The 20,792-nt window shown below is 45.5% G+C and overlaps 1 protein-coding gene across 3 annotated transcripts in view; it reads right to left on the bottom strand.

Moving 5' to 3' along the window:
• The window catches only part of LOC149360342 (uncharacterized), a 30,455-nt gene extending 10,565 nt beyond the window's left edge, over positions 1 to 19,890 (bottom strand). The window contains exons 1-4 of one of the 3 annotated variants that reach the window (XM_089569254.1): positions 19,458 to 19,890; positions 10,402 to 10,553; positions 9,104 to 9,171; positions 2,552 to 2,638 (exon numbers count right to left, since the gene is read on the bottom strand). In XM_089569254.1, coding sequence (XP_089425380.1) covers positions 2,552 to 2,638; positions 9,104 to 9,171; positions 10,402 to 10,553; positions 19,458 to 19,547 — 397 coding nt within the window. In that variant the 5' untranslated portion in view covers positions 19,548 to 19,890. Of the gene's footprint in view, positions 1 to 2,551; positions 2,639 to 9,103; positions 9,172 to 10,401; positions 10,554 to 18,583; positions 19,053 to 19,457 lie in introns of those variants that run through there. The other 2 variants (XM_089569253.1, XM_089569255.1) reach the window with 2 other exon arrangements.
• Between the last annotated feature and the right edge of the window lie 902 nt (positions 19,891 to 20,792).

The following is a 20,792-nucleotide window of genomic DNA, read 5'->3' as shown; positions in this document are numbered from 1 at the left end:
TGCCTTGGCGCGCAGAATGAACATACGTGGAGCGCGCCTATATACAAAGGGCGTTGACCGCTGTCTGTCATCCCGAGCCACAGTTCAAGCTTCAGAGAAGAGCAGCCGCTAGACTCCAAGTCTCAAAGTCCAAGGGGGATGGTCGTCTGGGACCACTGGCCCAGCCACGGACCAACGAGACAGCGTGCGCAAGCCCTGCGGGACGGCTCCGTCGCCATCCTGCGGTCGTCGGAATGTCGCAGTTCTCAGTGAAAAAATTGTGTTTTGTGTGTTTTTTCGCTCTTCTGTTAGTGCACTTTAGGGCAGTATTTCTTTTCTATTGTAATCTCTCTCGAGTGTTACTTTGCACGGGGTGCATTGTATTGTATATCACTTTGTATGTGTTTGTACGAATGATTGTGAAATAATCTGTATCGTCTCTTTGCTTTATTTAATTTCTTTTGTTTGTGAACCTTTGGCTCCGACCCAATCTCTGCCTTGCGACCGGTGAAAGCTAGAGACCTAACGACCATCCCCCTTGCCACTTGATAACAGGTTTCAGGCTGAGTTTGCCACTCTGAGTCGAAGGCATCTCCTTTGTGACCGTGACTGCTACCCCCACATGCTCTAAGGGTGTCTGAGAACGCACGCCACAAGTGCACGAAAAGCTGACAACATCATAACGGCTAACTCTCTGGAGTAATCACGCTCGTCAGGTGCGACCTTTTCGCTCGTTTTTCTCCAGCTCTTGTTTTCTTTCTGTTTTTACTTTAACTTGACTTCTATGCTATCCGAATAACAGCAATGTTCCTCTTTTTCAATAGGAGTGAAAATGCCACCCAGTATTTCCAGGTAGCGGATAGCTGACCAGGAAGACGGCGGTGTAGCGCTCGCCTGTCGTGGCCGCCACTGCTATCTTATCTTGCCTGGTAAAACTATTAGAGCACATTTCTTCAACGTGTACGCGACATTAAGGACGTTCCCAGAAGTTCTGCTCAAGCACATGTTTTAGCAAAATGTTTTTAATAACCTCAGTTTTTCCCTATATCGTATGAGTATAGTAAAACAACTAATATATCTGCTGATCCTCCCCGCGGTGCTTGCTAATTATTTGCCGTTAACGGTTTTCGTATTACAAAAAACGTTCCCCATTGCTTTTTGATGACAGTATTAACTACTCGATACGAGCGATGGGCAAATTTTAAAATAATGATTTGGTACGTATCGGAAGAATGAGCCATTATCTTCACTATTTCCGTAAGATTACCCTACAATATTCCACACTTGCCTAACAGTTAAAATTGGTGTTCAATAATCCAGAATGTGATTCTTAAACAAGGGCGATATTACCCAGACTAACAAGAGTAGGATCTCTCTTCCTTAAGATCTTCATATTCTATCAATTATGCCACCCCCTCTAGGTCGTCAAAACGGCCGGCCTACAAATGCGCTCCCATGAGAGACGAGAAGAAAAAGGACCATTGCAATGAAGCCCAGTTAGAAAACGATGGTAAAATTTACAGCCATTGATTTTGAAGCAGATTTCTAATCTTTTTTTTTCCTTTCGCGCGAGCTTCAAAGCCATCCTGAGGTATTAGATAGTGCGGACATCACCTCTAGTCAGTTAAATTACTAACAAGGGAGGGTGCGGGGCATCTCTGCGACACGACTGCCAAGCGCGCCGTGACTGCTGCCGCGCGCGAGGAGTAGGCGGCTCTCCCTTCGGTTCGGGATCTCGACGTGTACGACTCTGGCGATTCGGCCGCTTCCCGGCAACAGGGCGAAGCATCCTGGTGGGAACATTCCCCCGCCAGGTCCTCCTGTCCGGCCTTGGTGTTCCCCCTTTGCCCTGGCGTGGGCGAGCGTTCGCTCGTAACCGTGCTGGTGAGTCGGACGTATTAGCGTATTTCTTAGCGTATTTCTTATTTTAGCGTATTTTGTTGCTAGCAGGCGTTATTTTTGTTGCAGAAATAAAGATTGGTTGTATCAGCCAGTTTCGTTGCTTTGTTGCCCTCAAAGTACGCCCGCCGTGAACGGCATGCGCTGGGTAGCGCGTCCATGCGATCACGAGGTGGGTTCGGGGTGGTTTCCGGGTGGCTTCGAAATGTTTCAGCCGCTTTCAAGCGGGGTGAACGTATTTATCTCCCTATTACATCCCATAAGTTATAAAACAAATAAAACCTCATCAAGTCATCAAAAATGAAGACCAGGCGATGATCGTTATCGTTCCGCAGCAGCGAGGCGTGTAGTTTTCTAAAAGAGATCAGAGGCGCGACAGCGGAGCCTGTACTAATTACTTTATCTTATGGGCAGCGATAATGTCTTGTGATGCCATGTTTCAATCATCGCCGTGAAGTGCCTAACAATAAAACTCAGTGGAAAATGTGCGCGTGTCCTGTCTACGCCATCCCTCCACCTATTTGCATGTTCTTACTTCGGAAGTAATGCGTATGAGCAGTACTGAACATCAAGTTAGCATTTTTGTTGTTAAGCCTTAGTTTTTTGTTTCCCTTATTAAAATGTGCTAGGAATAATTTGTGAATTAATAATAAATTCTACGCATTTTACTCACGCTCTGCGTTGTGGTAAGGTCCATCAGCGACGAAGCAGTTTATGTAGTTCGTGTACTCAACAGTTACAACAGCTTTCTGTGCAGGGTCTATAATTAAAAAGAAGACAACGCTCAGTAATAAGACCGCCACATAAACCGTGCTGTTGTGATTTAAACGAATAAAGCCGCCGCGGTGGCTCAGTGGCTATGGTGCTCGGCTGCTGGCCCGAAAGACGCGGGTTCGGTCCCGGTCGCGGCGGCTGAATTTCTTTGGAGGAGAAATTCGAGGCCCGTGTACTGTGCGATGTCAGTGCACGTTAAAGAACCCCAGGTGGTCGAAATTTCTGGAGCCCTCCACTACGGCGTCTCTCATAGCCTTAGTCGCTTTGGGACGTTAAACCCCATAAACCAACCATTTAAACGAATACAAAAACAAGAAAAAATTTCGAAGTTCTTGAAGACACAGGAGTTGCTGGTCTAGTGCAATACATATTAGAGACGGTCGATGTAAAAGCACAAGACATTGTAAGTAGAAGCCGGGAAGCATTAGTGATTCATTTTTCTTATTATTTCACTGGAGATGAAGATTAGGGACAAATCCTTCATGAATCTTCATGACTGTGCCCTTCATACCACCGTCAACCTCGCTCTGGAATATATGTAACACGAAAGAAGCGGAATCTCTTTTTAATACCACGTTATACAAGTACCATATGTATTTTTCGCTTACTGCTGAGTTGCATACGTAACTTCTTGGTTAAGAAGAAACTGTGCACTTCTTAGAGACGCGAACACCAAGCGAACAACATTTCCTAGTGCTAAGAGTGGCCAGAGTGGTATGAAATGAACAACACGAGCCGTTTCTCTCACATCGTACCTTTTAAGAGCACATTTCTCGCGCCTGCGGAGTCGTTATCGTAACGGTTTGCATGATCGCTGCCACGTGTTCAAGGCCGGGTAATAGATGGCATTAGCCTTGCCTTACTCCCAATAGGTTCTGGGACGGGGCCCGGTAGCTTGCATGAGTCCCCTTAACTCTGGTCCTCCAGCGTGCTGCCCATCACGGGACGTTCCAGCTCTTTGACGTGCATCTGCGTTGAGTCACTTCTTGTTTTTAGAGCTGGATAGTTGGACAAGTTCCCCGGAGGGATGCATTTAATGACGCGCTAGATCTTCAGCCGTATATTTTTCTTCGGACTTGTGACAAGTTCGATCGTATTCTGACATTTGTGTCCTGTCACGTAAAGCTGCCTTTTACGACCCAGTTCCTTTCGCCTCTATGCCTTAAGCCCTCGTAAAGTTGGCTACTTAAGAGGAGCTCTGTAACCCTCAATACACTCTGTTGTAATGAGCAGCTGGATCAGATGTGCACATTCTCAGCTGACCCTTCTACTTCTGGACTACTATCCCCTGCGGTCGCAACAATCCATGTTCGAGGGGTGCCGCAAGTTAGCCGTCCCGCAGCAAGTCTCTGTCACGTCGTGGGCCCAAGCATTGATTCCATTTATGGCAATAAAGTTTATTCACTCGATCCCTTCGGCGGATGGCGTGCCATAGCTGTGACCGCCTATATTTTTTAGGCATTTGTGGCAAGTTCGGCTACATTCTCATCTCACCCCTGCGTGCGGCCGCATAAAGTTGCCTTTTTCGACACAGTTGATTCTTTCTCTTTGTATTGAACGATCATGCGGGCAGAAGTGCCGACAAGCAAGCAGGAGCCCAAAGCAAGCATAAAACATTGTGACGGGTGAGGGCTGACCAACAGCTTATTCCCTTCACCTTTGCAGAGTGTTGTAGAGCAAACGTAGCAAACGCCAAGTGGGATTACTAAGACGATGACCTAGATGACGATGGTGTATTACTGTGTTGTGTTCCGGAAAGGTGTTTTCGAGACCGGGTGTCGGTAAGGTTACGTCGAAAATTTTAAAATGTTCCAGTGCACGCTCATCACTAATTTTGGCGAAAACTTCACACTGAGTGTTAAACCGGTATGGTATAATGAGTTGCTTAGTATTTAACTTGCAACTATCGCTTTATTTCTTGCCCAGCATTCGATGCGAAATTCCGGAACATATTATTGGTATTCAGGAATGAAATCAATGATCGAGAGTAAAATCACTTTTTCACTTGCTCTACATGGTGTTACAAAAAGTTATCCCATAAGCATAGTTGCTATCACCAACAAGCTTAAGGTTATAAATGGCTGCCGTTGATGCGCTTATTACCTCTTTTGTAATTCTCCAAGGCTTTGGTGTGTCACCACAAACTACTGCTTCAAATTTTCAGCATAGTAAATGTTCATCATAATGTTTTCACAACAGAGAATTTTTCTGCAGACGCCGTCGAGGTCGTAACTGTGAACGTCTAACCATCTTCCAGGCCAGTTCATTCCGGCTTAGAACAAGTGTCCGTTATAGGTGTTATTTTTGACGCAGTTAAGAACTCTTCAACCAAATCCCAAATGATCCGCGGCGCACAAGAAAGAGGAGTAGACTGACAGAAAACACCACAAAGCGCTGTGCATAAAGGTGCAGTGAAGAAGAATCTGAACTCGTCTTTTTGCCGCGGGAACTCGATCTACACGTTCCGAGCATTCTTAGAAACTTCGACTTATTGCCCTGTGTGGCCGATTTCTCTAATTAAATTGAATTAACGTCCGGCTCCCGCCCTTTTTTCTAATTCTGCCCGTACGGTAGGCGGGGTCGACCAACGCGTGGAGTGCCTTTCAACCAGCTCCGTGGAGGCTTTGCTTTCGCTTTATTTTGTTGTTTAGGTTTCCGTGAATAAATAGTTTCATTCGCAGATAATGTAGCCGCAAAATAAGCCCGCAGAAATAAAAATACGCGCGGACTATTTGCTACTACGGATTACTAGGTATTACTCCGCCGATGGCAGAGGGCAAGCCGCCACGGGACTGGCTGAAAGGCACTCCACGCATTGGTCGACTCCGCCCACTGTACGGGGAGAATTTTAAAAAAAAGGCGGGAGCCGGACGTTAATTCGATTTAATTAGGAAACTCGGCCACACAGGGCAATAAATGGAAATTCCTAAGAATGCTCGGAACGTGTAGATTAAGTTCCCGCGACCAAAAGACGAGTTCAGATTGCTCTTCACTGCACCTTTAAACTGGATTATACGCGATACGTCGGGGCCCTGCTTGATGGACCCAACTGTTTTTTTTTATGTCCGCAATGGTTTGTCAAAAGGAACTCGCCAATAACAATAATGATAGCGCTGCTTTTAGCCAGTAATTTTGCTGGTCCGTGACAGTCCGCTGAACCCCCCTAACTCTGTAGAATGGGAACGGCCCGGCACTCTCGTTATCAGCCTCTTCGCCACCCGCAGCGCCACGCGTTGTCATTCCGGCGCTCCGGTGTGCCGTCATGTGTGCTAATCTTTTTTACTCGCGACTGTACAATGAGAAGCACCTTCTCCGCTCATGTTTCCACTTGCTCTATCACTACGCGGCCCTTCCTTTGATGTCTCCTCCTCACTGAGGACGCCTGCAGCCACAATAGCGTTCTCAGCGGCGACAAGGCCACGGTTGAAAGAGTTGAGGCATTAAGAGCATCCGTTGTAAAAATGAAGCAAGCAGCAGCTGCTACTGCGTCGTCGTAACACTTCTTGGGCACATAGTATGCGCGCAGTTTCGCCTTTAAATAGCGCAAGGAATGGCAACTCTTGGATGAAAAAGACAACGCAGTAAAGCAAAAAGATATGTACCCCAATAGTGGCTTTGTATATAAATTGCTTGACACGTCTGTTCTAAGAAGAAGTTTCATTCCAGGGATACGCTGAAACCTTTCCTTTGAACATGGAAGCCATGCCGAAATAAAACGCAATGAGGAAGAATTGTACTTCTCCACGCCAGGTAGAGAAGCGGAAACAAGCCGTCTAAAGAAGCTTCTGAAGCTTCCCCGAATAACTCTCTAATTACGTATCATAAAAGGCTGTTTCCTATTGTAAATTTCACTATATAAGTAAGTGTGTAAATCAGTAGCAACTAGAGCCGAATGAAGGGAAAGAGAGGGATACCAGCGCAGAAAACACTTAAAAGCCGGAAAGACAAACCGTCTCAGCAAAGCTCTGGGAATGTTATGGATCTCCTCCCGCCCGGAATCAGTGGAAGAACTCCGTGTTGTGTGCTAATCCGGCTGTTCTAATTCACCAGCACTGCCACCCGTTCTTTGACTTTTTGCGTTTAAGCCGGGTATTTGGAGCATGCTTGTTTTTAAATACGAATTAGTAAGATCTGGTGCATCTATCTTCTACACAAGTACGCAGCGTCAGAGCAACCTCACGCATCTCTTTCCTTCCTACATTCTTGGGAACTTGTCTGCGGGCTGTTGAGTGGTCTCCAGGAGTGAACAATAGCGACTAAATTTTGCAGCAAAAGCTACACTACATATCTAGGACGCATTTCAGCGTGAGCATCCGAATGACATTGAAACATCCTAGAAATAGGTCATGGCTAGTGTTGTTACGCACATATACCTAACCATGTGTGGTTCACTTAGTGGACAACCTTTGATCTTGAACATTGACTTTACATTTGACCTTGGACTTTGGTCTTCAACTGTCACAATGAATTTTCCCCTTGCAAGTTGTGGGCAGACGCACTAGGAAAGCCATGTGGTAATAATGCTGTGTCACGTGATTCAATTCACAGTTGTGACGTCAGGTAGGAAATATAGCTAACCAGAGCTGTGGGCTTGACCTAGACGCTACGGAGGAAGGAGAGTGCGCTGAGGAGGGCGCGTATAGTGAACTACATCTGCGGACATTGCGGCAAGCCGCTTCTGACCATCCAGCACACGTCGCTTGCTTGAGTAGCTTTCAGTGTGTGAAACTCGGTCGAGCAGATCTGAACGGCTGCTACTTTTTAATACGTCATTTCACAGGTGACAATCCTCAATAAAAACCCTACATGCTTTTTGTGAAATTGTTTTTCAGATGTCATATTGAATTAGTGTTCTAAAAAATTATGTATCTAGTAAAAAATGGCTGTACACATCAAGGGATTGAATTTGCACTTATTGTGAAACCTGTTTATTGCCTGCTATATACCGCCACAATGGCATTATGTTTTACAACCACTGCTCCCCCTTTTTTTTGGTCACACTCGTTGTGCTTCTAATCATTCATTGAAGATATTTAATTTCAACCCATTTGGGACCAAGACAAATCTGATGGAGGGATTTTCTTCATTTTTAGCACAAAATTTTATCATATAAAGCAGAACAGATTACTGAAATTTCGTCGCGATTCCTTCATTCGTTCCCAAGTTACACAGATGTACATTTTACAGTACGCTGGGTCCTCATCATAGCATATATGGCTAATTCGCTCCACTTCTACTTGGTAGCGTGAATTTTGTTAATATGTCCGTGATTTGTACACAGGGTGATATAACTGTTATTGTAGGCCTCATGAACCTTTTCTGGCCATACTGACACCGCAGTTATTCTAATTTGCGCGGGAAGCTTTTTCCTTTTCAGACACGATTGAGCCAGAGTGACTGCGAACCGCTAGTTGCTGCATGTCAAGGCATGGGTAATGACGAGTAACGTTCTTACCAAAGCAAAAATAGTCAGCAAGCTCGTCTGTAGCAATTTCATGATCTTTCAGGCGCCAACAATTGCAAAGTTAAGCTTTCGTATCAATAGCCACCGCAACTTTTTCTCCCCAATGCCGATTTAGTAACAGCTGACGGCTGGATCTGAAAGGTCAACACCGGCCTTACCACTGTTGTAAAAGCAAAGGAGTTTTGGCTTACACAAGTCCCGTTTTATGTGCGCTCTGGGCAACCACCGCTTTACAAAACACGTAGGCTCAATGCTGTTATACTTGGAGACCATAGCGACTACACTGTACTCCTTAAACTTCAATAAATGCACGTGACCTACACTATTGAAGCAAGAAACCATGACCTGGAATACATAGGCACCGTTGTGCAGACAGCGAGACCCAGCCTACTATAGAAAGTACAGCAACATACAATTCAACATAACGCAAAAAAACAAAACGTATGGGACATTCAAAGCAATTATTGTTTACTTCCGTCTTTGGTGCTGCTCTATATTTGAAACTAGCATATTATGTTCATAAACACCGCCATGAGAAAATTATAAGCCAACGACTACCGGTACAGTTCATGGGAAACAGACATCTTGAAGTTTCAGCATGGTAAGCTTACATACTGAGGAGACGAAATGAGTCTTCTTAGTTAAGGGGCATCGGCCGATCCCCTGTGGCAAAAGCATTATCAATTTGAAAAGAAAACTTTAATCTTGGGTGTTGAAATCATTAAAAAATTTAACTGTACTTTTAAAAGTACGCTGGGCGCTAACGGGGTAATATTATTTTAGGCTTCTCTGATTCAACCTGGAATACGGCGAAGGAAACTCTGATATCTTTTGAGTAGGATAAAAAGAAATTTACCCCGTCTGACATGTGTGACAGAGAGTGCATTGCGTGGTCAACACTGGCTTCCTTATTGAACAGTTTTGATTTATTGTATGTGAACCGCTGATGATCACCTGTGACAAACATTTAGAAAGGCCAGCACTTACCCTCTTCTGTATAGAAGTCAATCATGTGCGCTGTAGATCCGAGTGAGAGATGGAAGGTGACGTTTTTCCTAGAAGTCATTTACAACTTGGTCAGCACTGACAGTTTCTTTCTATATCGGTGTGCAGCAGAGGTGCCGAAAGCAATGCAAAACCTAGATTTCTTCTTGGTTTTATGAACTTCTATCCTGGATATACATTGCGCGTCCTCGTCTTGATGGAACCTTTTGGTGTTGTAGTTCTAAGGTCAAATGGCATGTGACAGAAACTCTAAGCCAATTAGTATCCTGCTTTTTGGTAATCTCGCTCGGTAATTTTTCTCATGAGCACATACATTACACGCCAGCCATCCCTCTAGACATGCTTTACGGAAAATCAGGTATTTAAATTTATTCAGGGCATTACTTGTATTGATGTAACTGTGAATAATGCTTTGCTTTATTCCTTAACTATGCATCGAGACGGAGGTTACTAAAGGGAAAAAGAGGACTCATATTTAAGACCTACGGGGCCTCTAAACTTCTTAATCGCATTGCCGTTGAATTGCAGTACGGACATGATTCCGAAAATTTTAATATAACCTGTGTAAAATAGAGCCATATAGATGGAACACTAAGTTCACCTTTATTTAGTGCCGAGCCCCTTCGGAATGCACTGCACAGCGCGAACATCAAGGCAGTGCCTCAAAGCATGTCATTATGTTCAGACACCTGCAGAAAACTAATCAGACTAGCCCTCACCTAGTTTTTTATCGAAGTTAACTCTAAGGCAGTCTAAAAGAACCCGCCTTCTAAACAGTACTGAAAGATCTCTTTAAACTTCTGTTCTGGATTGTGAAATAGTGAAATTCGATTTAGGAGAAAGTCACCTTTTCTTACTAAAAACGATTTAAACGTAATGTGCTGTTGCGAGCTTCTAAAAAGAAAAGGTTTGGCGACAGCAGTCACAACCGTTTTGCTCACCATGCAAGAAGCATTTTCCCCTCTCTATCCCAAGTATATTTTCTTCAGCTTTAGTGGCATACCACAATTGCGATGGTTCAAGAATCTCATGTTTATGGTTTCGAAAAAATCAAATATAAATCACGCTTTGGGAAAAGAGCATGCTTACAGCCTTCAATATGATTGATTGAGCTCCAGCTACCGCATGGTCTGAAGAGGAATAAGGCTTGATCATGTGCTAGGCAGCCTGAGTTGTTAAACTGGTCTCAAAAAGTGGCCTTCATTGTCACGTATCACAAAAACCTGACGGTTCTCAAAAGCAGGCGCTACATGTAATATTAGCAAAAAGGAGATGCTTACTTTTCTGTTCCATGGTGTCCGCTAAACAGGAATACGAAGGTTGCTGTTTTGTCCCTAACGTTTATTCCCGTTCTCTCGATATTCAGGCATTCCATAATGGTGTCATTGTTGGAGTCAGAGATCGCCACGATGTGAGGAAATTTCGTAGCTACCTGCAGACATGAAGCCCAAATATGAATAATATCCATTGCACCAAGTAAGCTACAGAAAATTCCATTCTTTGAAGATTCCTGCAGAAGAAACAAAATTCAGGGGGCACTTTGACTGTCTAAAGTGGGTAGAGGCGGAAGCGTTTTCCGCACCACCTTCGCTGTTTCTGTGGCACTGGTGGCGTCACATATATTTGAGTACTAATTACTAAGTGATGACAAATCACTAATTAATTGTTAATTGCTGATTAATGCCTGGATACTCATTAACTGATAATTAATGACGCTTAAGCTTCGCCTTTAGGAGTGGAACGCGACAGCGCGTTGTAGCGCTGCCAGGGAGTCCACGGAACGGAACGCCACCACCCGTTCGGCGCGATGCTTTGCCCTTTGAACACAACGCTTTTTGAGGAAAGGAAATGGCGCAGTAATTCTCTGTCATCTCGGTGGACACCTGAACCGCACCGTAGACGAAGGGAGGTGGGAATGAAAGAAGGTAGATAAAGAGGAGCCGTAATGAAGAAAATGAACATTGTATTTGAGGAAAAGAAATTACGCAGTAACTGTCTCACATATCTCGGTGGACACCCGTCAAAATTCAGGGGGGCACTTTTTTGACCTAAAGTATGGTCACTGATGTGTGGTTAAGATGTTAAGCTTCGCCCCTAAGAGTGGAACGCGACAGCGTCTTGCAACGCTGCCAAGGAGTACATAGAACGCTATCGCCCATTCGGTTCTACGCCTCGCTCGTCGGTAAATTGGTTTTTGAGGAAAGGAAATGTATCTGTCTCTCATTTGTCGGTGGACACCTAAACCTCGCCGGAAGGGAATGGAGGAGGATGAGACTGAGTGAAGACACCGTATTCACTAGACGCGCCTTTGTTCATTCCAAACCATCGAGCTGGCATGGCGGAGTGGATAGCGTGCTCGTCTCTCACGCCGAAGACCGGGGTTCGATTCCTGAGCTCGACCAATTTCTTAATCGCTTTTCTTTATTCATATGGCCTGACTAGTAAAGCTAATTAGGCTAATTGGGTAATTAAGCTCAGTCTCGCTTACTTGGAGCATCACTATACGATCCCTTCAATTGGTTGTATGGTTACTAGCCCAAGTGCAATTGGCCCCGTTTGAAATTCGCGCACTGTGACGTCACGACCGTTTCCACCAATTGAAAAGCGTGACATTTTCTGTCGACAACTGTTGCTTACAACGATGAGACATTAAAGGCTTCCGCCTTAATATTTCTCAGACTGTAATCAGGCACAGTGCAGTATTTAACACACCGTGTGGAGCTCAGGCTGCGTAAAAATAACGATTAATATACATAGGGTTCCTCGTGAGGCCAATGAGAGCAGGAACTGATTGTTGAAAATCATCTTCCCCCAAAAAACGTTTAAACCTCTAATGAGCCTTATTAGTTACAAGCTTTACCTTTTTACCCTCTAATTCGTGATACAGAAGGCATAAAGTCAGTGACTTAAAGAGGCGTACAAATATATTTGGTGTACTCCGAGCCGGTGGAAAAGAATACCCCGAGCCGCTTCAAACGAAGATCTTCATGAGTCCCTGTCTCTACTGCTCTAGGTTTTCTGCTCCCAAGGCTTAGTGGTGCCGCTTCGCTGATTAGGAGGGACAGATGGCTGTAAAACCTTTGTCCAGCGTCTTTTGAAGAGGTCTCGGTCTCTGGCTTACTTGCCCCTGAATTTTCTTCCAGCGTTAGCTCCCCACTTCGCTAAATAAAGGCTATAGTACGACAGGAAGTCGACAACACGGGAAGGGAGGAACCGGAACTAGACGCAGGATTTACGCTGGCGGAAGTTGAATTTGTCATGGGGCAGCTCCGCATCATGTAAGCGGCCGGGTCAGACGGAGTGAAGAATATGGTTTTGAGGAACATTGATTATACGTCAGTGTGGGCACAGACGGAATTGGTGAATAAATGCTGGCGTGAAGGAGATCTGTCGCCTTAGTGAAAACACATAATTGCGCTTTTGAACTGACTCGGGACAACACAGGGACAACACAAACACTGGTGCGCAAGTGCACTTTGCGCAATAGTGCTTGTGTCGTCCCTGTGTTGTCCCAAGTCATTTCAAAAGCGTAATTATGTGTGAAATTGTTAACTACCAACTAGCCCAATTTGAAACTCTTCTTAGTGGAAGTATGCGAGATTCACTTTTATCGCCGAGCCGGGACAGAAGCTGCGCACAGGGAGCAAACGCCCCGTATCGCTTACCTCTTGTGTGGGGAAGATGAAGGAGCACGTGGTTCTCAACACGTTTCAGGACTATGTAGAGGATGGTGAGCTGCTCCCGCCCAAAATGATTGGCTTTAGGGCCAACTTGTCAGCGCAAGACGTTATGATAGTGCTTAAAAGGAACATAGTGGACTCAGTGTATGGTAAAGGAACTAGCCACCTTTTGGCACTCGACCTGAAGAAGGCTTTCGATATTGTTGGCCCCGAGGCCATTTTAAACAACCTTTCAGACATAAACCCAGCAGGCAGGACCTCCCAGTATATTAAATCTTGCTGAACGGCATAACTGTTGAAATTTTGGTGGTGTAAATTAGATCCCACTACTTGCCTCTTGAGGGAAGGAGACGCTGCAAAATTCGGTGCTGTCGCCGTTCCTGCTTACTCTTGCTTTAATTAAGTTGCCACCGAGGCTGGAGGAGAATCCGGGGCAAAAGCAAACGCAAGAGAGCAAGAGAGGCAAGCATTCGCGATAACCGTAGTGGACGCGCGAGGACGCTCGATCGCTTCTGGGACGATTGGAACCAGGTCCTTCGAGATGGCAGAGATATGGCAATCGCTCTAGTGATAGCTAGCAAAAGGCTGATCTGGTTTTCGGTGACTCGATCTGATTTTTGGTGACACTACATGTTCGCTAGGGCAGGATATCGGCTGTGGTATTAGGCTTTTGAATTGTGTCAGACATGGAGGTATGAGAGAGGTTGAGGAGGTATGAGTACCGGCGTACTCCGAACGAGGTGGCTCACGCACAAGCTCGACGTTTTGTCAACCGAGCAGGTGAGTTGCGTGTTCTGGGAGGATTCACAAGAGATGGACTGGTGTCCATCCAGGATATTGAAAGTGGATTAGAGGTAGAAGAAAGAGAACGCAACCGGTAGAAGTAGACGACGCTGAAGTGCAGGTCCGTTGTACGTCTATGGCGGGTGTGCGTGAGCTTGAGCACAGTCTGAGGAAAGCGGGCCGTAAATGCAGCTCCGCGGTCTATAATGATAGCTTCAGGAGCGCCATGACGCAGGAGGGTGTTGTGGACAAAGAATTAGGCGGCTTCAGCAGCAGTACCGTTTGCAAGTGACGCGGTCTCAGCGTACCGGCTCAAATAATCTGTCGCGGCCACAATCCACCGTTTTCCTGTGGACGACTTCGGAAAAGGGCCGAGGAGGTCTATGCCAATTTGCAGAAAAGGGGTCTTTGGGGGTGCTATGGGCTGCAAAAAGCCGGTTGGTTTCCGAGGAGGAGATTTGCGCCGTTGGCATTCACAGCATGTTGTTAGGTATTTACGTACCGATGGTAGTAAACTGGGCCAGTAATACTTAAGCCGAATTTTTGCCAGTGTGCGAGTGACCCCCAAGTGGCCGCCGGATGCTTCATCATGACAAGCGCTCAACATTTGGTAGCGTAACTGGGATGGCACAACAAGCAGAAACGTCTCCTTGTTGTTGTCAAAGTTGCGCTTGTAGAGGAATCCATGCCGCAGAATGAAGGACTGTAGTGCACGGCGAAACACACGAGGTACAGTAGCATTTAAACCCTCCAGATACTTAATGAGTGGATCCAACTCAGAGTCAGTCCGTTGAAGCTGCGCCATACGGGAGACGCTAATGGCACAAAGAATAGGACAATCTTCGGTGATGTCTTGCGTAGCCGGTTCCACGGCGCTTTGATAAACAGTCCGCGTCTTGGTGCTGCCGACCCGATTTATAGACGACTCTCACATCGTACTGGCGCTATGCTGGCTAGCCAGCATATCGAGTGATGATCGCTGACAACACGAAACAATCATCTGTAGATGTATGGTCGGAACTTACGCAGAGCCCAGATAACGGCAAGACACTCTTTTTCTGTCGTCGAATAGTTCCGTTCCGATCGAGAAAGTGTGCGGCTCGCGTCGGTGATTACTCGTTCTGCGCCGTCCTGTCACTGTACGAGGATCGCTCCAAGGCCAACATTGCTGGCGTCAGTGTGGACATCAGTCTCTGCATTCTCGTCAAAATGAGCTAGTATTGGTGGACTTTGAAGGCGGCAGCGGAGTTCTTCGAAGGCTGCGTCTACGACACTTAATTTGAAAATTTGAGCGCCTTGCAGACACTTAAGGGCGTCGTCAATCTGAGGCAGGGGATAAACACCCTTTCGAGTGACCTTATTTATGATGCTATAGTCTACTCAAAAGCGCACAGAACCATCCTTCTTTTGGAATAACACAGGAGGTGAAGACTAAGAACTTGAAGAAGGGCGTATGATGTGGCTCAAAATTTTTGCTACAGCGCTACACAACGAGGACAGCGAGCAAAGAGTGACACAAAGACGGCGCTGAACTTACAACTCTGATTTATTGAAAAAAAACACGCATCTTTTTATACAGTCCAGGAATCTACGAACATACGCAACATCAGTAATAGCGTCACACCCAAACGTGCCTATCGCATATAAAATCACCACAAATCAAGGTGCGGTCCCCGAGGCATTATACACTATGTTGCAGGCTCATTTCCTTACATGTTATAGCTACAGAGGAAGCACTGACACACCCATGTTTCTTTCTAATGATCTGGAATGCCTCAGCCAGTTCCCACTGCGCATGTCCGTGTACCGTACGTGTGACTAGGGTCGAAAGCTTTCGTCAGGTCGACACCGAAGACAGCCTTGATGTCACCCGCGGGGGAGTCAAGGATGTGGTGTTTGAGTTGTAGAAAGACGTCCTGGGGGATAAGCCTGGGCGGAAACCGAACATGCATGACGGCATGAGGTTGTTATTCTCCAGATATCGGCTGAGCCGGGTGTGGAGAACGTGCTCCATGAGCTACTGAGACGACATCTTCGCAGCCAGGATAAAGTACATGGTCGGTGGTGGCAACCAAGTGATGAGAAGGCAGGACGGGAGCGGCAGACAGGGCGGATTCGGTTAGTCACCCCTTTACCATTTCCAGATACTGCGCCTTTTTTGTTTCCTCAGAAATCAAATCTAATTTTCAGTCAGCCATTTGGAACCCTGACGAAGCCTACCACATGGCTAATATTGAGTCCTTGCAAAACCATGGTGCGCGTTTTCTTTTTTCAGACTGCTCACATACTTATAAACTGCCTCAAAAAATTGTGCTGAATTAAAACTCATATCTTACCGTCGGAAACATTCACGATTACTGCTCCTTCAGAAACTTTATCATCATCCATCCCTTCACCACAATTTTTGCCACTCATCGTCAGCCTTCGTTCGGCGTCTCGACCACCGATTCTAAGTTGATCTCCATTTGCAAGTCCTTCATACCAAGCACTATAATCGAGTAAAATAACCTACCAGCACACATAGCCATCGAGCCTAATGCATCTAAACTTCATAACCTAATACGCAGTGACGTTGGCATTTAAAAACTAAATTTTCTCGTTTCTTTTTTTTGTGGCGCTGTACTTTTCTGACTGTGTCTTGTTCTTTTTAGGTTCGTTTGGTTCTCACCAGTTTCGCTGCCCTAAATTGTATCGCCTAGCTAAGATTTGTATCATGATGTTCATTAATGTCTTCTCTCCAGTTTTGTTTGTATTCCTGTTCTTAGGTGTTTAACGTTTACTACCATGTTTTCACCAACGTGTAAATTACACTTTTTTCATGTTCTTGTTGTTTGTAATATTGCAAAGTACACTAAGCATCCCCCGCTATGTAGCACCCTCAGTGAGGGTATTTCATGTCTCCGTTCTTCCGTCTCCCACTTTTCCTGTCTCTTTATGCTCTCCTCTGAAAATGGAGAGTAACATTTCTCTCTCTCTCTATTATGCCTCCTTTCCACTTGGACTGCATCCGCTAGACCAAGCGCCGGACACTTTTTCGATTATGGGTGTTCTTATGCTACCACATTAAGCAAACAAAAACCAACAGCAGTTCTGCATCAAAGCACATAAAAAAATCAGTACAGAGAAGCGTAAAAGAAACCGGTGCCCGAACAATATGTACTATACAGCATCGACGATAAGTCACGTTAAGACCATTAAATGTGATAACTGTACACGTTCTGTTTCGGTATGTGTGACGGTTCTTTTATGTGCGTTCACAAAATTACCGAAGAAAATTTCAGTCATAGCTGCTCGAATTTTGCTGCGCAATCAATAAGCCAAATAATTTTACTATTCGCAAAGTTATGGACTGGACTCTTCGAGCAAAAAAAAGTATATAAACAACAGCTTCACGGATGAAAGGGTGTAGAAAAACTTGGACGACGTTTAGCCTATTCTTAAGAGTACAGATCGATAGCGCTGCTAATCCCCGCCCTAAAGTACACTTTCTCTTTTTCCTACGATATCTCTACACGCCCATAGGTGATAAACTGGTTAGACTATATATTATTGTTTTCTTTTGGGCCGAAGTGTCTCAAAGTAACTGAATTAATCATTTGCCATCTTTGACGCTGGGCAGGTTGCAAACTCTGGTCGGCGGGTTGGCTTCTGCCAGTATGTGCAGGTTATGATGATATTTCCAGTTCACGTGACCTTTTTCAACAGAACACCGTTGCCCACCGTGGCAGGTAGACCGCCTACTTTTTCGTGACACGGACGGGCGCCGACTTTTTTTGGGAACGGAAACTCCAATCCTATCTCGTTATTATCAGGTCCAAATTTGCAGATATAATTCGTGTCTGCATCAGCAATGTCCTCTAAGCTCAGCCCAGTATCTGTAGCCAGTCTGAAATAAAATACTGGTGCTCAAGCTGAGAACATACATGTGAGAGTGGTTTGATAGACGTTGCAAACTAGACAGTAGGAACGACGTCAAAATCATTAAGAGGGCGTTTTTCATTTGCAAACAGCGAGTGTTGCTAAACTTGGATTCCTTACTGTCATCATAACTACCAGGCAGCTGAAAATTTTTGTGTAACGAATGCACGCATGTATAATTTGTCACTATTGCGAGTTGACAAAACCCGTTACACACTTCGTTGTTATAGACCCTTTGTTCTATAATCAGGTTGTTTTCCCAGGAGTTTATTTTGTGAGTTAAAATTAGGGTAGAAATTTGATTATTCTACGAAAAAAGTTTTCACCTTTTTTTGTCAGTTTTGTTCGCTACTGTTAGTGATTATTAGTGAACTTGTTTGCTCGGGCATCAAATGTTCTTTTCGCGCTCATTTCTTTGTCGTTAGAAACTACCTAAATATGGCAGATTGAGCAAATGATGTGCTCTCCACATCAAGAACTTCTTTTATGAACTGCACCTAATTCGATCATCTCTGCTCGTTGATCTCTGCACTTGTTTATCTCTGGTAGACCTGTTTTGCTTTATACACTGCGTATTCATTCAACATTACAGTGCCCATTAAAGAAGCCTAACAACCTTGAAAAAGGACGTCTTTATCGTGGGCAGAGTTTAGTGCAGTGATGGCGATAAACGGACAGTGTGTTGCCCTGTTAGGACTTCTCGACTCTTAAGAAGTACTTTTTTAACTGATGCATAAATAACACATCCTCTCCATAAGGAGCCTTAAAGAGAGGTGAAAGTGTGAGAGTCGGCACGCGAAGCTAGCTCACTCAGAAACTAGTTTTCAAAAGAAATTTTCCTGGAGAAATTGCATTTGACCCGATTTTTAGGAACTCAGGTAAGTGTGCAAGAATTTTGTGAAATCGGGCGTTGCTTGAACACGAAGAACATGATCTATAATAATTTCGGCCGCCGAGACCAGCAAAACTTTGCAAAGAGAGAATTTTCAAAATAAGGTAAGCAGTTACTTGCTTACAGTGATCAAGCGTACAACTAAACACAGTGGGCGGCCGCGTAGATAAAGCGCGCTTTTGCAAGTACCTCAAAAGCATCCGGAATGCTGCGATGAAGCATGCGACTTCCGACTATCCGCATCGAACATTGCAGGGGTAACAGCATAAAAGCACAGGCGAAAGTCAGAGATAAGCTGGATCGCATTTTTCAAATGGCGTTCGTAATAGGCTCAAGTTAGTAACAATGATCACAGTCGGCGCATACCACTGCTTTTTATGCAGTGTCCATGCAGCATTTGAGCCCCAGTTTCCGCCATATTTAGCGCCTGACAAAACAAGAACTGCAAGGTTATAAGCGAATCGCTGGGATTCTCTCTTGATTGTTGTTGCGGGAACAGAAACACCTAAGCTAATTTCGCGATCCCGCTTTGCAGCAAGAATTTTAAATTTCATCACCATAAAGCCGTCAGAACAGCGCCACTAAAACGAATCTGCCATTTACTGTGTCAGCCGCGGCACAGAAAAATAATTGCGACACAGTTTTCTGGTCCTTCCTATGTCAGGAAATGAAGAGTACTTTTTTTCGTTATGAACCTACTTCACCGTGTAAAAGTCAGAGGTCACACCTTCCTGACGCGACGTATAGTGTGACATGAACAGCATTTCCTAGATTCCTGTAATCGATTCCTATGTATTTTTTACGCCGTATAAAACCCATTCCTCCTCTGGGTGCGGGAGCATAAGCAAAAATTATCTCAAAACTATCTGTAGCTATCTGTTTATTGAAAGGAACTGGCCAGACGGAAGCAGCGGCGAAAACAGTCCGAGGTTAGCCTGGTGAAGGACGGACATAAGTGGCGTTAGCAATAGGGCTGAAGCACAGGGACATCTTCGTCTTTGCCATGAATGCGCATATTCTTTGAAATCAACCCCAGGGAAGCAGAGCCATCCTGGCGACTTACGGCGACGGTAAGATGGCGGGGTTGTAGTAAGGCTTGAGGAACTGGACACGAACTCTCATGGCCTCGACGGCGGAGATTGGGAGACGGCATGATTGGTTCGACGACGTAATTAACAGGAGATGTGCGCTCCAGGACGTGGTAGGGGCCGTGGCGAGAAATTTTGAGAGCAGTCCTGGTGTACTGGACGGTATTCAGTGCCACACAAAGGTGCCGGGAGAGGAGGGCGAACTGGTTTGAGCTTTGTCGTGGTGGAATTTTTGCTGAGGCTAGGTTTCAGTCATGATTGAGCGGGCAGTTCGGTGGCAGTATTCTGCGTGTTGCGCGGCTTCGGAAACAGGGGTATATTCGGAGACGTCAGGTTGGTAAGGCAGAATGGCATCGATTGTAGGCGATGGATGACCGCTACAAAGAAGATACAAAAGAGAGAAGCCGGTTGTGGACTGCTGAGTGGTATAATATGCTTAAGCCTGCCTAAGTCACATAAAGAAGGACGAGATCCCAATTAGAGTGGTCGGATGCGACGTACCGTCTTTGCAAAAAGTAACCAGGCTGCATGTTTTGCTTCTAGCTTGTATAGTGGAGCCCTTGTGACTTCCCTAAAGATCAAAAGTTGTTGGAAAGTAAGAAGACTCCCAAGCCATACTTTTAACCACCATTTCAGCTTCAGGGAAGCTGCAAGGGCTCCACTGTACGAGCTAGAAGCAAACCATGCAGCCTGGTTACTTTTCACAAAGACTGTACATAGAGAGCATGTCCCTGAGGGTGCGGTTAAATCGTTCGATGAGGCCATTGGCATGCGGATAATATGCGGAAGTGGTTCGATGAATTGCATGGCACTGGCTGAGCAGAGCTTTGACGACATCGGACAAAAAGGCGTGTCCGCAGTCGCTAAGCAGTTCACGAGGTGCACCGTGACGAAGGACGAAACAACTTCTGTTGATGTGACAGACGGAAAGGCTGCGGTTTCGGCATACCTCATGAGATCAACCGCAACGATAGCCCCACAGTTGCCGGCCGCATTGTACAGAAGCGCGGGCCGTAGAAATCACCTTATATGCGGTCGAAAGAGGGTGGCTGCCAAGGGAGCGGCTGCAACTCTCCAGCAGTACTGTGAGGAGATTTCTTGAGACAATCACAGGTGATGCAGGAGCGTACATATTTATGTACGAAAGAAGGTGTATGTGCTGAAAACTCTCGCGTGACCGCATTGTGGGTCGGCTTGGAAACAGGAGCATATTTGTGCGCGCAAGTGGTGAGGAATAACGAGAAACTACTTGCGGCCGTCTGAGCTCTAGTTGCGGCGATATAGGAGATTATCTCTAATCACGTAGGGGG

Source organism: Amblyomma mixtum, chromosome 2 (genome assembly GCF_055824585.1).
Source record: "Amblyomma mixtum isolate Tamu chromosome 2, ASM5582458v1, whole genome shotgun sequence".
NCBI classification, from domain to species: domain Eukaryota; kingdom Metazoa; phylum Arthropoda; class Arachnida; order Ixodida; family Ixodidae; genus Amblyomma; species Amblyomma mixtum.
Note: the sequence above shows the minus strand (reverse complement) of the source record. Positions and strands in the feature narration are given on the sequence as shown.